Source organism: Leucoraja erinacea, unplaced genomic scaffold (genome assembly GCF_028641065.1).
Source record: "Leucoraja erinacea ecotype New England unplaced genomic scaffold, Leri_hhj_1 Leri_60S, whole genome shotgun sequence".
In the NCBI taxonomy this organism is placed as follows: Eukaryota; Metazoa; Chordata; class Chondrichthyes; order Rajiformes; family Rajidae; genus Leucoraja; species Leucoraja erinaceus.
This window is the reverse complement of record NW_026576520.1, coordinates 662696-682500: the sequence shown is the minus strand read 5'-3', so window position 1 is coordinate 682500 and position 19805 is coordinate 662696. Positions and strand designations below refer to the sequence as shown.

Sequence of the window (19805 nt, the reverse complement as noted above, 5' to 3'; positions counted from 1 at the left end):
AAGGGGATCAGAGGGTATGGAGAGAAGGCAGGTACGGGATACTGAGTTGGATGATCAGCCATGATCATATTGAATGGCGGTGCACGCTCGAAGGGCCGAATGGCCTACTCCTGCACCTATTTTCTATGTTTCTAATAAGGGGTAAGCCATTTAGGACGGAGATGAGGAAACACTTTTTGACACAGAGAGTTGTGAGTCTGTGGAATTCTCTGCCTCGGAGGGCGGTGGAGGCTGGTTCTCTGGATACTTTCAAGATTGAGCTAGATAGGGCTCTTAAAGATAGTGGAGTCAGGAGATAATGGGGAGAAGGCAGGAACGGGGTACTGATTGGGGATGATCAGCCATGATCACATTGAATGGCGGTGCTGGCTCGAAGGGCCGAATGGCCTACTCTTGCACCTATTGTCTATTGTCTATTGTCTATTGTCTAAACCGGAGCACCCGGAGAAAACCCACGCAGGTCACGGGGGGAAAGTGCACAAACTCCACACAGACAGCACCCCTGGTCAGGATCGAACCGGGGACCCTGGTGCTGTGAGGCATCGACTCTACCGCTGCGCCACTGTGCTGCAGCTCAAGCACTATTGAGGGAAGGGGTTAAAAACTGAGTTCCGTGGGACTGACTTTCATCTCAATGGAATCTTGGCTGTGTCCCCAGAGCCAGGCTTTGAGGAAATAAATATTTATTGTAAGGGAGCAGGAGGTTAATGTCTGACTCGCGTTGCTAAGTACAAGTGGAGACGGAGCTGAGAAAGTCCAGCTCCCTCTGCAAGCAGTACGTCAGCCCACAGAGCTCAAACTCAGGCAGCTTATCACCGGCTCTCAGCTCTGACCTCCCATTAGCGGCACGGTGGCACAGTGGGTAAAGCCGCTGCCTCGCAGCCCCAGAGTCCCGGGTTCGATCCTGACCTCGGGTGACAATAGACAATGGACAATTGGTGCAGGAGTAGGCCATTAGTTGGGGTATGTGTTGGGGAAGTCCAGGACAAGGGGTCACAGTTTGAGGATAGAGGGGTATTCCTTTAGGACCGAGATGAGAAAAACATTTTTCACACAGAGAGTGGTGAATCTGTGGAATTCTCTGCCACAGAAGGTAGTTGAGGCCAGTTCATTGGCTATATTTAAGAGGGAGTTAGATGTGGCCCTTGTGGCTAAAGGGATCAGGGGGTATGGAGAGATGGCAGGGATGGGATACTGAGTTGGATGAGCAGCCATTATCATATCGAATGGCGGTGCAGGCTCGAAGGGCCGAATGGCCTACTCCTGCACCTATTTTCTATGTTTCTATGTTTCTATGTATTCGGCCCTTCGAGCTAGCACTGCCATTCAACGTGATCATGGCTGATCATCCCCAATCAGTACCCCGTTCCTGCCTTCTCCCCATATCCCCTGACTCCACTATCTTTAAGAGCCCTATCTAACTCTCTCTTAAAAGCATCCAGAGAACCGGCCTCCACCGTCCTATGAGGCAGAGAATTCCACAGACTCACAACTCTCTGTGAGTGCCGTGCATATGTGTGGAGTTTAATTAGTTAGATTAGATTCATTTATTTTTTGTCACGTGCACCGAGGTACGTTAAAAAGCTTTTAGCTGCGTGCTAGCCAGCCAGCGGAAAGACAGTACATGATTACAATCGAGCCATTCAATAAACAATAGACAATAGACAATAGGTGCAGGTGTAGGCCATTCGGCCTTTCGAGCCATCACTGCCATTCAATGTGATCATGGCTGATCATCCCCAATCAGTACCCCATTTGCAGTGTATAGATCATGATAAAGGGAATAACGTTTAGTGCAAGGTTAAGCCAGCAAAGTCCGATCACAGATAGTCCGAGGATCACCAATGAGGTAGATAGTAGCTCAGCACAGCTTTGTACTTTCTCCCTGTGACCTGCGTGGGATTTTTCCGGGTGCTCCGGTTTCCTCCCACACTCCAAAGACGTGCGTGTTTGTGGGTTAATTGGCTTCTGTAAATTGTAAATTGCCCCCTAGTGTGTAAGGGGCGGATGAGAAAGTGGGATAACATAGAACTAGTGTGAACGGGTGATCGATGGTCAGTGTGGACTCGATGGGCCGAAGGGCCTGTTTCTATGCTGTATCTCCATTTAGTTCAGCTTAGCTTAGCGATACAGCGCGGAAACAGCGGAGTCCGCGCCGACCAGAGATCCCCGCACACTAACACTATCCTACACATACTAGGTACAATTTTTACATTTACCAAGCCATTTAACCTACAAACCTGCACATCTTTGGAGTGTGGGAGGAAACCGAAGATCTCGGAGAAAACCCACGCAGGTCACGGGGAGAACGTACAGACTCTGCATGGACGGCACCCGTAGTCAGGATGGAACCCGGGTCTCTGGCGCTGTGAGGCAGCAACTCTACCGCTGCACCACCGTGCCTCCCTGAACGAGATTTGCCCTTGGCTAGAACTGGCAAGATCCTGCACCTGGTCTATCCTAGACTTGAGGACACAGTTCATCGGTTACATGAGATAAGGGGTAGGTATTTTAGACAGAGTGGGTGGGAGTGTGCAATGGCTTGATGGAATGCCCGAGAGCATAGCTTTAAGTTATGGCAGTCACGGTGGCGCAGCGGTAGAGTTGCTGCCTTAGAGCGAATGCAGCTCCAGAGACTACGGGTGCTGTCTGTACGGAGTTTGCACGTTCTCCCCGTGACCTGCGTGGGTTTTCTCCGAGATCTTCGGTTTCCTCCCACACTCCAAAGACGTGCAGGTTTGTAGGTTAAATGGCTTGGATACGCTAGAGACAGGAAACATGTTCCCAATGTTGGGGGAGTCCAGAATCATGGGCCACAGTTTAAGAATAAGTTCTGTGGAATTCTCTGCCTCAGATGGCAGTGGAGGCCGGTTCTCTGGATGCTTTCAAGAGAGAGCTAGATAGGGCTCTTAAAATAGCGCAGTCAGGGGATATGGGGAGAAGGCAGGAACGGGGTACTGATTGGGGATGATCAGCCATGATCACATTGAATGGCCGAATGGCCTCCTCGTGCACCTATTGTCTATTGTCTTCAAAGCTCATAATGAACAAGAAACATGGAAAATAGGTTTCATCCAGTTCCCTGGAGCGAAAGGTTGAACAAGTTAGGTCTTTATTCTTTGCAGCGCAGAAGGTTAAGGGGGAACTTGATAGAGGTCTTTAAAATGATGAGAGGGATAGACAGAGTTGACGTGGATAAGCTTTTCCCATTGAGAGTAGGGAAGATTCAAACAAGAGGACATGACTTGAGAATTAAGGGACAGAAGTTTAGGGGTAACATGAGGGGGAACTTCTTTACTCAGAGAGTGGTAGCTGTGTGGAATGAGCTTCCAGTGGAAGTGGTGGAGGCAGGTTCGATTTTATCATTTAAAAATATAGTGGATACTGTAGGTATATGGACGGGAATGGAATGGAGGGTTATGGTCTGAGTGCAGGTAGATTGGACTAGGGGAGAATAAGTGTTCGGCACGGACTAGAAGGGCCGAGATGGCCTGTTTCCGTGCTGTAATTGTTATATGGTTATATGGGTTATGTGCATGTGGATGAGACTCACCTGACATGTTTGGCACAGGCATTGTGGGCCGAAGGGCCTGGTCCTGAGCTGTAGAGTTCTATGTTTGATGTTCTGTCTCAAATTATGAAAGGCATCGATGGGATGCCACAAGTTACCAGTGATCGGAGCAGAATTAAACCCCTGTCCCACGGTACGAGTTTATTCCAAGAGTTCTCCCCGAGTTTGCCCCGATTCAAACTCGGAGATCTGCGGTAATGGCCGCTCGTCGGTACTCGGGGCTCTCGTGGACATTTTTCAACGTGTTAAAAAATCTTCACGAGTCTCCCCGAGCTTACCTGCCGTTAGCGAGTGTTCCCGAGTACCCGCCGTTAGCGTTACGAGCCGCTAAGAGACGTCTCCGAGCTCCGACGTACCGGCTACGTTAATTCTCCGTGCTTACCCTGAGTTTGAAACTCGGGAGAGCTCTTGGAATCAGATTCAGATTCAGATTCAATTTTAATTGTCATTGTCATTGTCAGTGTACAGTACAGAGACAACGAAATGCATTTAGCATCTCCCTTGAAGAGCGACATAGCAAACGATTTGAATAAAAAAAATAATAAGTGTCCGGGGGGGGGTGGTGATTGGCAGTCACCGAGGTACGTTGTTGAGTAGAGTGACAGCCGCCGGAAAGAAGCTGCTCCTCGACCTGCTGGTTCGGCAACGGAGAGACCTGTAGCGCCTCCCGGATGGTAGGAGGGTAAACAGTCCATGGTTGGGGTGAGAGCAGTCCTTGGCGATGCTGAGCGCCCTCCGCAGACAGCGCTTGCTTTGGACAGACTCAATGGAGGGGAGCGTGGAACCGATGATGCGTTGGGCAATTTTCACCACCCTCTGCAATGCCTTCCGGTCGGAGACAGAGCAGTTGCCATACCATACTGTGGTGCAGTTGGTAAGGATGCTCTCGATGGTGCAGCGATAGAAGTTCACCAGGATCTGAGGAGACAGATGGACCTTCTTCAGTCTCCTCAGGAAGAAGAGACGCTGATGAGCCTTCTTGATCAGAGTAGAAGTATTGTGGGTCCAAGAGAGGTCATCGGAGATGTTGACTCCCAGGAACCTGAAGCTAGAAACACGTTCCACCTCCGTCCCGTTAATGTGGATGGGGGTGTGCGTGCCGCCTCTGGACTTCCTGAAGTCTACAATGAGCTTCTTGGTCTTCTTAGAGTTAAGGGCCAGGTTGTTGTCAGCGCACCATGCTGCTAAGTGCTGGACCTCCTCCCTGTAGGCCAGCTCATCGTTGTTGCTGATGAGGCCAATCACCGTTGTATCATCTGCATACTTGATGATGGTGTTAGTACCATGTACAGGTGTGCAGTCATAGGTGAATGAACTCGCACCGTGGGACAGGGCCATTAGGCCCCTTAAATCTCCTCTGCAGTCCAATCATGGCTGATTAGTCCTTCCCTCTCAACCCCTTTCTGCTGCCTTTGCACAGACTGTAAGCAAGGGCACGCTATCAAAAGCTTGGATAGAGTGCATGTGGGGAGGATGTTTCCACTAGTGGGAGAGTCTAGGACCAGAGGGCACAGCCTCTGAATTAAAGGACGTTCCTTTAGAAAGGAGATGAGGAGGAATTTCTCCGTGAATCTGTGGAATTGTTTGCCACAGACGGTGGATATATTTAAGGCAGTGATAGATAGATTAGTGTGATTAGTATGGGTGTCGGGGGTTATGGGGAGAAGGCAGGAGAATGGGGTTGGGAGGGAGAGATAGATCAGCCATGATGGGCCGAATGACCTAATGCTGCTCCTGTCACTTGCGAATTATGAACTTAGGGACTTTTTCACTGTACCTCAGTGCACTAAAATTAAACATGAGGAAAGAGAGTAATATCTGATGTCAGGCAGAAATCACCAGTTCCCATGGAAACAGCAAGAGTGAGTCATCCAACGTTGACTCACCTCCTCTCTCTCCACTGACCTTGGGATAACTGTTCATTAAATGCTGACCCTCTCATCTCGTCATCTTAACTGGATGAGCTTAATGTCCTAATTAGAGAATGGAGCGGCTGGGCTTGTACACTCTGGAGTTTAGAAGGATGACAGGGGAATCTTAATTGAAACATATAAGATTGTTAAGGGTTTGGACATGCCCGAGGCAAGAAACAGAACCAGGGGCCACACACAGTTTAAGAATAAGGAGTAAGCCATTTAGAACGGAGACGAGGAAACACTTTTTCTCACAGAGAGTTGTGAGTCTGTGGAATTCTCTGCCTCAGAGGGCGGTGGAGGCCGGTTCTCTGGATGCTTTCAAGAAACATAGACAATAGGTGCAGGAGTAGGCCATTCGGCCCTTCGAGCCTGCACCGCCATTCAATATGATCATGGCTGATCATCCAACTCAGTATCCCGTACCTGCCTTCTCTCCATACCCTCTGATCCCCTTGGCCACAAGGGCCACATCTAACTCCCTCTTAAATATAGCCAATGAACTGGCCTCAGTTCTACCTTCTGTGGCAGAGAGTTCCAGAGATTCACCACTCTCTGTGTGAATCTCTGGATCTCTGAAGAGAGAGATAGATAGGGCTCTTAAAGATAGCGGGATTATGGGGAGAATGCAGGAACGGGGTACTGATTGGGGATGATCATCCATGATCATATTGAATGGCGGTGCTGGCTCGAAGGGCCGAATGGCCTACTTCTGCACCTATTGTCTATTGTCTTTAAGGCTCGTTATGAACAAGAAGAATGAGTTTCTTCTAGTTCCTTGGAGCGCCGGAGATAGGAGGGAGACCTGGATAGAAGTTTAAAAGATCATGAGCAGCATAGGGCGGGCGGAAATGTCAAAGAGCTATAAGGCGTGAGGGGAAAAGTTCAAAAGGAATGTTTGGTATTTAGTTTTAGTTTAGAGATACAGTGCGGAATCAGGCCCTTCGGCCCACCGAGTCCGTACCGACCATCGATCCCCGCACACAAGCGCTATGCGGAGAGTACTGAAAAGTCTCGACCAGAAATGTCACCAATTCCTTTTCTCCAGAGATGCTGCCTGAATTACTCCAGCAATGTGCATCCTTTTGTGCATTAACCAGAAGACCCGAGGACACAGGTTCAAGGTAACGGGAGGAAAGATTTAATAGGAATCGGGAACTTTTTCGCACAAAGGGTGGTGGGTGCATGGAACGAGCTGCCAGAGGAGGTAGATGAGGCTGGGACTATCGCAACACTTAAGAAACATTTAGACATGGATATGACAGGTTTGAAGGGATATGCTATATTTAAGAGGGAGTTAGATGTGGCCCTTGTGGCTAAGGGGATCAGGGAGTATGGAGAGAAGGCAGGTACGGGATACTGAGTTGGCTGATCAGCCATGATCATATTGAATGGCGGTGCAGGCTCGAAGGGCACCTAATTTCTATGTTTCTATGTTTCTATGGGCTAAACACGGCAGGTGGGATTAGTGTTGTGTTATAGTTTTAGACATACAGCGCGGAAACAGGTCCTTTGGCCCACCGGGTCCGCGCCGACCAGCGATCCCCGCACATTAACACTACCCTACAAACACCAGGGCAATTTTTCTACATTTACCAAGCCATTTAACCTACAAACCTGCACGTCTTTGGAGTGTGGGAGAAAACCGAAGATCATGGAGAAAACCCACGCAGGTCACGGGCAGAACGTACAAACTGCGTACAGACAGCGCCCGTAGTCGGGATGGAACCCGGGTCTCCGGAGTTGCATTCGCTGTAAGGCAGCAACTCTACCGCTGCCCCACCGTGTCAGTGTAGCTGGGACGCGTGGGCAAGTTGGGCCGAAGGGCCTGTTTCCACGCTGTATGACTCGTTGACTCTGGAACCATCATCTGCAGTTCCTTGCTTCCACGTGAACCAGGGGGCATAGGTTAAAGGTGACGGGGAGAAAGATTCAATAGGAACCTGAGGGGCAATTGCCTAAACTGCTGAGTTAGAAACATAGAAACATAGAAATTAGGTGCAGGAGTAGGCCATTCGGCCCTTCGAGCCTGCACCGCCATTCAATATGATCATGGCTGATCATCCAACTCAGTATCCCGTACCTGCCTTCTCTCCATACCCTCTGATCCCCTTAGCCACAAGGGCCACATCTAACTCCCTCTTAAATACAGCCAATCAGCTGGCCTCAACTACCCTCTGTGGCAGAGAGTTCCAGAGATTCACCACTCTCTGTGTGAAAAAAGTTCTTCTCATCTCGGTTTTAAAGGATTTCCCCCTTATCCTTAAGCTGTGACCCCTTGTCCTGGACTTCCCCAACATCGGGAACAATCTTCCTGCATCTAGCCTGTCCAACCCCTTAAGAATTTTGTAAGTTTCTATAAGATCCCCTCTCAACCTTCTAAATTCTAGAGAGTATAAACCAAGTCTATCCAGTCTTTCTTCATAAGACAGTCCTGACATCCCAGGAATCAGTCTGGTGAACCTTCTCTGCACTCCCTCTATGGCAATAATGTCCTTCCTCAGATTTGGAGACCAAAACTGAACGCAATACTCCAGGTGTGGTCTCACCAAGACCCTGTACTCCACCAATTTGTCTCTAACTTTGGTTTAAACCAGCATCTGCAGTTCCTCCTGACATGGTATGAATATCGATTTAGTTTAGAGATACAGTGGGGAAACAGGCCCTTCGCCCCACCTGGTCCGTGCCGACCAGCGATCCCTGCACATTAACACTATCCTACGCCCACTAGGGACAATTTTGCATTTATTCCCAAGCCAATTAAACAACAAACCTGTACGTCTTTGCAGTGTGGGAGGAAACCGAAGATCTCGGAGAAAACCCACGCAGGTCATGGGCAGAACGTGCAAACTCCGTACAGACAGCACCCGTGGTCGGTATCGAACCTGGGTCCCCGGTGCTGCATTCACTGTAAGGCAGCAGCTGGACTCCCCCGATGTTGGGGAAGTCGAGAACCAGGGGCCACACAGTTTAAGAATAAGGAGTAAGCCATTTAGAACGGAGACGAGGAAACACTTTTTTCTCACAGAGAGTTGTGAGTCTGTGGAATTCTCTGCCTCAGAGGGCGGTGGAGGCCGGTTCTCTGGATACTTTCAAGAGAGAGCTAGATAGGGCTCTTGAAGGTAGTGGAGTGAGGGGGATATGGGGAGAAGGCAGGAACGGGGTACTGATTGTGGATGATCAGCCATGATCACATTGAATGACGGTGCTGGCTCGAAGGGCCGAATGGCCTCCTCCTGCACCCATTGTCTATTGTCTATTGTCTATAACTCTACCGCTACGCCACCGTGACTGTCCTAAACTGAACCAAAGTAAACTAAAAATAAATATTGATTTCCTTAACCTCAGGTAACCCTCGCATCTCCTCTCTCTCTATCTCTCTCTCTGTCACTACCCAACCCTGATCCTCTTGCCTAAATCTCCCTCACACTGCCCCCCCCCCCCACCTTCCCATCGCATGGTCACCTCACCTGTGAGGGTGAGGGTATCGGCGTCTGGTGAACCTGTGGCCGTCGGTACATCGTGCTGAGGGGATGGAGGTACATGCGGAGCGGTTCCTGGAGGTGGGACGTAGGTCACCTGGAGAATGATGCTGGCCTGCAGAGGACAAGAGAAACAAGAAAGTAAGCATGCAGGTACAGCAGGCAGTGAAGAAAGCCAATGGCATGTTGGCCTTCATAACAAGAGGAGTAAAATATCGGAGCAAAGAGGTCCTTCTGCAGTTGTACAGAGCCCTAGTGAGACCACACATGGAGTATCGTGTGCAGTTTTGGCCCCCTAATTTGAGGAAGGACATTCTTGCTATTGAGGGAGTGCAGCGTAGGTTTACAAGGTTAATTCCTGGGATGGCGGGACTGTCATATGCTGAGAGAATGGAGCAGCTGGGCTTGTACACTCTGGAGTTTAGAAGGATGAGAGGGCATCTCATTGAAACATATAAGATTGTTAAGGGTTTGGACACACTAGAGGCAGGAAACATGTTCCCGATGTTGGGGGAATCCAGAAACAGGGGCCACAGATTAAAAATAAGGGGTAAGCCATTTAGAACGGAGACGAGGAAACTCTTTTTCACAGAGTGGTGAGTCTGTGGAATTCTCTGCCTCAGAGGGCAGTGGAGGTCGGTTCTCAGGATGCTTTCAAGAGAGAGATAGATAGAGCTCTTAAAGATAGTGGAGTCAGGGGATATGGGGAGAAGGCAGGAATGGGGTACTGATTGTGGTTGATCAGCCATGATCACATTGAATGGGGGTGCTGGCTCGAAGGGCCGAATGGCCTCCTCCGGCACCTATTGTCCATTGTCTATTGTCTCAAATCGTAAAGTGTCCCTAGTGTGTGTAGGATAGTGCTAATGTTCGGGTGATCGCTGGCCAGCGCGGGCTCGGTGGGCCGAAGGGCCTGTTTCTGCGCTGAATCTCTAAACTAAACTAAACTCAATCTGCGGCCCAAGATTAGGCATCTCTAGATTCTCATCTTAACCAGGTTAGAACACGTGTGCGATCTGTGATGATCTGAACGAGAATGGCTCTTCGTCTGAAAGTGATTGCTCTGGCAAATGTAGATTTGCGGAGGCTTGTGGCTGGCGGGGAATGATACGGCTTCTTCGATAGAGTATCGAGGAGAACACAGGGCCCGTGCTTTGTGCGTGAACTTCTGAAAGGCGTTTGACAAAGTGCAGCATTGTCCAGAGTTGTGAGCAGAATGTGTCTCTGTGGGTTTCACTGGATTGTAACAGCGTGGATACCGGCAACGCAAGCACAACGGAGTTTTAATCCATCACATCTTGCAATAGACAATAGACAATAGGTGCAGGAGTAGGCCACTCGGCCCTTCGAGCCAGCGCCGCCGTTCAATATGATCTTGGCTGATCGTCCAAAATCAATTCCCCCGTTCCTGCCTTCTCCCCATATCCCCTATCTTTAACAGCCCTATCTAGCTCTCTCTTGAAAGTATCCAGAGAACTGGCCTCCACCGCCCTCTGAGGTAGGGAATTCCACACTCATAACTCTCTGTGTGAAAAAGTGTTTCCTCGTCTCCGTTCTAAATGGCTTACCCCTTATTCTTAAACTGTGGTCCCTGGTGCTGGACTCCCCCAACATCGGGAACATGTTTCCTGCCTCTAGCGTGTCCAAACCCTTAATAATCTTATATGGTTCAATGAGATTGACTACACCGCCCAACACGGCCTTCCATCTGTATATATGTATATATGTATGTAGCGCCGCAGAATTTTGTGCACCTATTTCCCCCCCCCCCCCATCTCCCTCCCTGTTTTTTGTTTTTTTCTGTTTCTTGTTTTTTGTGCTAAATTGTATGTATGCACTGAGTACGAGCAGCTTTCAGTTTCACTGTACATGTATAGTGACAATAAATGGCATATCATATCAGATGTTTCTATATATTTCAATTTTGACTTTAGAGTTTAGAGATACTGCACTGAAACAGGCCCTTCGGCCCAAGAGAGATAGAGGTGTAGGGGCTGGCGGGATACGTGTGCGGACGTGGCGCAGACGGACGAGAGGCTGAAGCAAAGAAGCCGAAGCCAAAGAACGGAATGGAAACGAGGCCGAAACGCGAATGAACTGAAAGAGTCTGGAGACGAAACGCCTACTAACCGAAAGGATAGGACGCCTAAATGCAAACTAACAGAAAGGGCGGGACGCCTATAAGCCAACAAACCGAAAGTTGCGTTGCCTAAAAGCAAACTTACCGAATGGCCGCTTGTCGAAACGCCACCTACCCGAAAGGCGGCGTCGCCTGCAGGCCAAAGGACCGACTGCCGCTCAACAGAAACGTCCAATAACAGACTTGGTGTTGCCGGGGGGGGGACTTGTCAGCGATTGGTCCAGACCCCCGCGTCCAGCACATCACCATGAAGGCATGAACATTGTCCCAAACCTCCGCTCCACCCGACCCACAGCCCGCAGACGGTGGCCGTGGCAGAGTGGGGGCTGTCCCGAGGGATCTCTTGCACATAGTAGGGGAATCGAGAACCAGAGGACATGGGTTTAAGGTGAAGGGGAAAATAGTTAATAGGAATCAGAGGGGTGACCTTTTCACGCATAGAGTGGTGGGTGTATGGAACGAGCTGCCAGAGGAGGAGTTGAGGCAGGGACTATCCCAACATTTAAGAGACAGGTACATGGATAAGACAGGTTTGGAGGGATATGGACCAAGAGCAGCATGTGGGTCTAGTGTAGCCAGTGGGACATGTTGATAGGGCTCTTAGAGATAGCGGAGCCAGGGGATATGGGGAGAAGGTTGATACAGAGATAGGTTGAATAAGTTAGGTCTTTATTCTCTGGAGTGCAGAAGGTTAAGGGGGTCCTGATAGAGGTCTTTAAAATGATGAGAGGGATAGACAGAGTTGATGTGGACAAGCTTTTCCCTTTGAGAATAGGGAAGATTCAAACAAGAGGACATGACTTCAGAATTAAGGGACAGAAGTTTAGGGGTAATATGAGGGGGAACTTCTTTACTCAGAGGAGTGGTAGTGGTGTGGAATGAGCTTCCAGTGGAAGGGTGGAGGCAGGTTCGTTGGTATCATTTAAAAATAAATTGGATAGGCATATGGATGAGAAGGGAATGGAGGGTTATGGTATGAGTGCAGGCAGGTGGGACTAAGGGGAAAAAAATTCGGCACGGACTTGTAGGGCCGAGATGGCCTGTTTCCGTGCTGTAATTGTTATATGGTTATATGGTTATATGGAGAAGGCAGGAACGGGGTACTGATTGTGGATGATCAGCCATGATCACATTGAATGGCGGTGCTGGCTCAAAGGGCCGAATGGCCTACAATGCACCTATTGTCTATTGTCTATTGTCATTTCACTGTACCTGATGGTGCGTGAAACAAATGTATTAGAACCTTTGAACTAAATGACGCTAAGCTAAACTAAACTAAGGGTTTCGGCCCGAAACGTTGCCTATTTCCTTCGCTCCATAGATGCTGCTGCACCCGCTGAGTTTCTCCAGCTTTTTTGTGTAACCTTCGATTCTCCAGCATCTGCAGTTCCCTCTGATAAACTAAAGTGAATACTCTCGAGTAATGCTCTGACCACAGATGCTAAGGTCTGACTGCAGATGTAGTGGGAAGAGAGAGGTTCTTACCCCAGTGTTCTGCCGCTTTGTGTCCTGTAAGGGCAGGTTGTACTTGGCCACGAGGTGCGGGGAGCTGAGCACGTCGGTCAGGGTGGTGTGTACCTCCCCCAGAAACCTAGAAAATCAACCACAGCACAGAGGTCAGAGGACAGGGTTAGAGTCGTTCCTGCTGAGAACCATTCCCTGGCATTCCTAGTTAGAGTTCCACACAGTTTCAGTGCAGGAACGGTGGCACAACGGTGCCTTACGGCCCATGCAGCGCTGGAGACCCGGTACGATCCCAACCGCGGGCGCTGTCTGTACGGAGTTTGCACGTTCTCCCCGTGACCTGCGTGGGTATTTCTCCGAGATCTTCGGTTTCCTCCCGCACTCCAAAGATGTGCAGGTCCCTCAGCCCAACCTTCCCTGCCGACCAACATGCCCCATCTACACTAGTCCCACTTGCCCACGTTTGGCCCATATCCCTCCAAACCTGTCCTGTCCATGTACCTGTCCAAATGTCTTTCAAATGTCCCTGTCATAGTCCCTGCCTCAACTACCTCCTCTGGCAGCTCCTTCCACACACCCACCACCCACAGAGTGAAAAAGCTGCCCTTTAAATTGGTCTTAAGATCATACGAGATTGGAGCAGAATGAGGCCATTCAGCCCATCAAGTCTACCCCACCGTTCAATTATGGCTGATCTATCTCTCCCTCCTAACCCCATTCTCCTGTCTTCTCCCCATAACCTCTGGCAGGAACCTATCTATCTCTACCTTAAAAATATCCACTGACGTGGCCTCCACAGCCTTCTGTGGCAAAGAATTCCACAGATTCACTGCCCTCTGACTGAAGAAATTCCTCCTCATCTCTTTCCTAAAAGAACATCCTTCAATTCTGAGGCTGTGCCCTCTAGTCCTAGACTCTCCCACTGGTGGAAACATCCTCTCCACATCCAGAGTACCCAAGTCTTTCAGTATGCTGTATATTTCAATTAGGTTTACCCCTCATAATAATAATAATAATAATAATAATATATTTTAATGTCATTGCACGTTAGTGCAACGAGATTTAGTATGCAGCTTCCATCCGATGTAAAAGAAAAGTCATAGCCAAAGGATTTGAGTATAGGAGCAGGGAGGTTCTACTGCAGTTGTACAGGGTCTTGGTGAGACCACACCTGGAGTATTGCGTACAGTTTTGGTCTCCAAATCTGAGGAAGGACATTATTGCCATAGAGGGAGTGCAGAGACGGTTCACCAGGCTGATTCCTGGGATGTCAGGACTGTCTTATGAAGAAAGACTGGGTAGACTTGGTTTATACTCTCTAGAATTTAGGAGATTGAGAGGGGATCTTATAGAAACTTACAAAATTCTTAAGGGGTTGGACAGGCTAGATGCAGGAAGATTGTTCCCGATGTTGGGGAAGTCCAGGACAAGGGGTCACGGCTTAAGGATAAGGGGGAAATCCTTTAAAACCGAGATGAGAAGAACTTTTTTCACACAGAGAGTGGTGAATCTCTGGAACTCTCTGCCACAGAGGGTAGTTGAGGCCAGTTCATTGGCTATATTTAAGAGGGAGTTAGATGTGGCCCTTGTGGCTAAGGGGATCAGGGGTATGGAGAGAAGGCAGGTACAGGATACTGATCATATTGAATGGCTGTGGATGATCGAAGGGCCGAATGATCACCTATTGAATGGCGGTGCAGAGTTCGAAGGGCCGAATGGCCTACTCCTGCACCTAATTTCTATGCACCTAATCGATGTTTCTAAAAGTAAAAATAAATAAATAAGCTGTGACGTGACCATCCGAGGGAGACAGTCCAGGGGGGATGGGGGGCACTCAGCAGGGCCGGTTCAGAGCCGCTATAGCTCTGGGAATGAAGCTGTTCCTGAGTCTGGAGGTTCGGGCGTAGAAGGCTTTGTAACGTCTGCCGGAGGGAGGTAGTTCGAACAGTCCATTACAAGGGTGTGAGGAGTCTTTATGGATGCTGACGGCCTTCCTGCGGCACCGCGTGTGGTAGATGCCCTCCAAGGCTGGTAGCTGTGGTCCAATGATCCTCTGCGCTCTGTGGACAACGCGCTGAAGAGCTCTCCTCTCCGCCTCCGTGCAGCTGAGATACCACACGGAGATGCCATACGTTAATATGCTCTCTGTGGTGCAGCGGTAGAAGGTTATCAGCAGCTGTTGGGGCAGACCAGTCTTTTTTAATGTTCTCAGGAAGAACAGTCGTTGCTGTGCCTTCTTGACCAGCGCAGCGGTGTTGGTGGACCATGTGAGGTCCTCTGAAATGTGAGTGCCCAGAAACTTAAAGCTGGACACTCTCTCCACACTGTCCCCATAGATGGAGATTGGGGCGTATTCTCCATTATGGGACCTCCTGATGTCAATAATCAGCTCCTTCTAAATCCCCGCAAATCCAGGCCCAGTGCCGACAAACGCTCATCATAGGTTAACCCACTCATTCCTGGGATCGTTCTTGTAAACCTCCACTGGGCCCTCTCCAGAGACAGCACATCCTTCCTCAGATATGGGGCCCAAATTCATTCACAGTACTCCAAAACCAGACTGATTCCTGGGATGTCAGGACTGTCTTATGAAGAAAGACTGGATAGACTTGGTTTATACTCTCTAGAATTTAGGAGATTGAGAGGGAATCTTATAGAAACTTACAAAATTCTTAAGGGGTTGGACAGGCTAGATGCAGGAAGATTGTCCCCAATGTTGGGGAAGTCCAGGACAAGGGGTCACAGCTTAAGGATAAGGGGGAAATCCTTTAAAACCGAGATGAGAAGAACTTTTTTCACACAGAGAATGGTGAATCTCTGGAACTCTCTGCCACAGAGGGTAGTTGAGGCCAGTTCATTGGCTATATTTAAGAGGGAGTTAGATGTGGCCCTTCTGGCTAAGGGGAACAGGGGGTATGGAGAGAAGGCAGGTACGGGATACTGAGTTGGATGATCAGCCATGATCATATTGAATGGCGGTGCGGTGCAGGCTCGAATGGCCTACTCCTGCACCTAATTTCTATGTTTCTATGTTTCTAAAAGCAGTCAAGTCAAGTCAAGTTTATTTGTCACATACACATACAAGATGTGCAGTGAAATGAAAAGTGGCAATTTCATTTCTGACCAGCTCATATGAGATTATTAAGGGTCTGGACACGCAAGTGGCAGGAAACATGTTCCCGATGTTGGGGGAGTCCAGAACCGGGGGCCACAGTTTAAGAATAAGGGAGTAAGCCATTTAGAACGGAGATAAGGAAACACTTTTTCTCACAGACAGTTGTGAGTCTGTGGAATTCTCTGCCTCAGAGGGCGGTGGTGGCCGGTTCTCTGGATGCTTTCAAGAGAGAGATAGATAGGGCTCTTAAAGATAGTGGAGTCAGGGGATTATGGGGAGAAGGCAGGAACGGGGTACTGATTGTGGATGACCAGCCATGATCACATTGAATGGTGGTGCTGGCTCGAAGAGCCGAATGGCCTCCTCCTGTACCTATTGTCTATTGCTACAGGCAGCATCCCTGGAGAGATGGAATGGGTGACGTTTCAGCTCGAGACCCATCTCTTGATCAGTACGGGTGTCAGAGGTTAAGGGGAGAAGGCAGGAGAATGGGGTTAGAAGGAAGAGATAGATCAGACATGATTGAATGGCGGAGTAGACTTGATGGGGCGAATGGCCTCATTCTGCTCCCAATCCTGCCCATATTACCTATGACCTTATGACGACTATGAAGGCAAGCTGACGTGCTGGTGAATCTCCACACATGGGCTGCAGTGGGTGAGTTTTATTTATTTATATATTCATGTATCCTCTGATCCCTGCTTTGGTCACTGACTCAGCACTATAAATATTCCATTAGTCAGCCCAGCCCTTCCTGTCGGACCCAGTCCAGCTACCTCCCTCCCCCATGGTCACAGACAGTAAACCAGCTCATGGTCCACCCCCTCCCTCATCAAGCCTCTGCCCTGCTCTCACACCCCGGCACAGAGCCCAGCGCAGCCCGCGGGCAAGTGGGGCATCCACACCATTGGGATAGCTGGCTGCTTCAGAACAACCTCTCTCTGTCTCCCCCTCTCTCTCTCTCTCCCCCCCCCCCTCTCTCCCCCCCCTCTCCCCCCCCCCCCTCTCTATCTCTTCCTCGCCATCCACTCTCTCTCTCCCCTCCTCTCCCCCCCCATCTTCTTTCTCTTCCCCTCTCTCTCTCTCTCCCATAGAAACACAGAAACATAGAAAATAGGTGCAGGAGTTACTCACAAACTCTCCCGAGTTTTCCCCTTGATTCGAACTTGGAGATTTACGGTAATAGTCGTTCGTAAGGTGCTCAGGGCTTTTTTTTAACTCGTGGACATTTTGCAACATAGAAACATAGAAACATAGAAATTAGGTGCAGGAGTAGGCCATTCGGCCCTTCGAGCCTGCGCCGCCATTCAATATGATCATGGCTGATCATCCAACTCAGTATCCTGTACCTGCTTTCTCTCCATACCCCCTGATCCCTTTAGCCACAAGGGCCACATCTAACTCCCTCTTAAATATTGTCAACGAACTGGCCTCAACTACCTTCTGTGGCAGAGAATTCCACAGATTCGCCACTCTCTGTGTAAAAAATGATTTTCTCATCTCGGTCCTAAAAGACTTCGCTCTTATCCTTAAACTGTGACCCCTTGTCCTGGACTTCCCCACATCGGGAATAATCTTCCTGCATCTAGCCTGTCCAACCCCTTAAGAATTTTTTAAGTTTCTATAAGATCCCCTCTCAATCTTCTGAATTCTAGCGAGTACAAGCCGAGTCTATCCAGTCTTTCTTCATATGAAAGTCCTGACATCCCAGGAATCAGTCTGGTGAACCTTCTCTGTACTCCCTTCCTCTCTCTCTCTCCCCCTCTCTCTCCCTCCCTCTCTCTCTCTCTCCCCCCCCTCTCTCTCTCTCTCTCTCCCCCCCCCTCTCTCTCTCTCTCTCTCCCCCCCCCCCTCTCTCCCCCCCCCCCCCTCCCCCCCCCCCCCTCTCTCTCTCTCTCTCTCTCGCTCTCCCCCCTCTCTCTCCACCTTTCCCTCTCTCCATGTCTCTCTCCCTCTCTCCCTGCTGGAACGAAACCTTCCAGCGTCTGACCTCTGGAAGCAAAGATAGATTACATCAATATCATCAGCCTCCAAATCCTCAGCAATCCGACTGAGTTCCTCCTGATAAAATCGAAGAGTGATACAGCGTGGAAACAGGCCCTTCGGCCCAACCCATCCATGCTGACCAACATGGCCCATCTACACTAGTCCCACCTGCTTGCATTTGGCCCATATCCCTCCAAACCTGTCCTATCCATGTACCTGTCCAATTGTTCCTTAAACGTTGGGATAGTCCCAGCCTCAACTACCTCCTTGGCAGCACGTTCCATATTTGCTTGTACTCGCTAGAATTTAGGAGATTGAGGGGGGATCTTATAGAAACTTACAAAATTCTTAAGGGGTTGTACAGGCTGGATGCAGGAAGATTGTCCCCGATGTTGGGGAAGTCCAGGACAAGGGGTCACAGCTTAAGGATAAGGGGGAAATCTTTTAGGAACTGAGATGAGGAGAACTTTTTTCACACAGAGAGTGGTGAATCTCTGGAATTCTCTGCCACAGAAGGTAGTTGAGGCCAGTTCATTGGCTATATTTAAGAGGGAGTTAGATGTGGCCCTTGGGGCTAAAGGGATCAGGGGGTATGGAGAGAAGGCAGGTACGGGATACTGAGTTGGATGATCAGCCATGATCATATTGAATGGCGGTGCAGGCTCGAAAGGCCGAATGGCCTACTCCTGCACCTATTTTCTATGTTTCTATGTTTCAAGCTCATTCCATACACCCACCGCCCTTTTGGGTGAAAAGGTTACCCCTCATATTCCTATGCCACTGAGACCCATCATTGATTCCCCTACTATATAACCATATAACCATATAACACTTACAGCACGGAAACAGGCCATCTCGACCCTTCTAGTCCATGCCGAACACGTATTCTCCCCTAGTCCCATACACCTGCGTTCAGACCATAACCCTCCATTCCTTTCCCGTCCATATAACTATCTTTTTTTTTTTTTTTAATTAAAAGCTTTTACTCTGGGCAAGAGTCTCTGCTTGTCAATCTGCATTGCAGTGGGCATCTTCTGATCAGCCACACTGTCGGTGTCCTAGCCTGCTCAACCTTTCGAGACATTCGATTCCTGGCAACATCCTCGTAAATCTTATCTCCATCCATAAGACCCAAGGCATAGGAGTAGAACTAGCCCATTCGGCCCATCCAGTCTACTCCGGCCTTCAATCGTGGCTGATCTATCTTCCCCTCTCAACCCCATTCTCCTGCCTTCTCCCCATAACCCCTGACACCCGTACTACTCAATCTCCGCTTAAAAAATACTCACTGAATTGGCCACCACAGCCTTCTGTGGCAATGCATTCAACAGATTCACCACCCTCGGACTAAAGAAATTCCTCCTCGTCTCCTTTCTAAAGGTACGTCTGATTATTCCGAGGTTATGGTCTCTGGTCCAAAACTTCCACTAACTCTTACACACAAAGGGTGGTGGGTGTATGGAACGAGCTGCCGGAGGAGATGGTTGAGGGTGGGACCATCCCAACGTTTAAGAAATATTGCAACAGGTTCAAGGTTAGGACAGGTTTGGAGATATATGGGCCAAACGCAGGCAAGTGGGACTAGTGTAACTGGGACATGTTGGCCGGTGAGGGCAAGTTGGGCTGATTTCCACACTGTATCACTCTATGACTAGTGGAAACATCCTCTCCACATCCGCCCGATCCAGGCCTTTCACTATTCGGTAAGTCTCAATTCGAGCCCCACCCCCACCCCTCATTCTTTGACCAGTCTGAAGAAGGGTCTCAACCCAAAACGTCACCCATTCCTTCCCTCCCGAGATACTGCCTGTCCCGCTGAGTTACTCCAGCTCTTTGTGTCTATCCTCATTCTTCTAATCTCCAGCGAGTACAGACAAACGCTCCTCGTCCGCCCTTTGTATCTTGGTCTTAATCTTGACCTTGGCGTGATATTTGACTCAGCATTGAAATTTGACAAGCAAGCCAATGCCGTGGTAAAAGCAAGCTTCTTCCAGCTTCGGACGATAGCTAAAATAAAATAATTCCTCCAGTTTGATGGCCTCGAAAACATCATCCACACATTTATCTCCTCCCATAGTCTCTTCCATACCCCGCAACACTGCTCTCTCTCCCCATCCCCCCACTCGCAACAAGG

The 19805-nt window shown here is 49.3% G+C and overlaps 1 protein-coding gene across 1 annotated transcript in view; it reads right to left on the bottom strand.

Annotated features, from left to right (window-relative positions):
- LOC129694294 (dysferlin-like) overlaps positions 1 to 19805 on the bottom strand; it is a 99577-nt gene that overhangs the window by 16807 nt on the left and 62965 nt on the right. The window contains exons 4-5 of the mRNA XM_055631004.1: positions 12592 to 12697; positions 8955 to 9081 (exon numbers count right to left, since the gene is read on the bottom strand). Of these exons, the coding sequence (XP_055486979.1) occupies positions 8955 to 9081; positions 12592 to 12697 (233 nt within the window). The remainder of the gene's footprint in view (positions 1 to 8954; positions 9082 to 12591; positions 12698 to 19805) is intronic.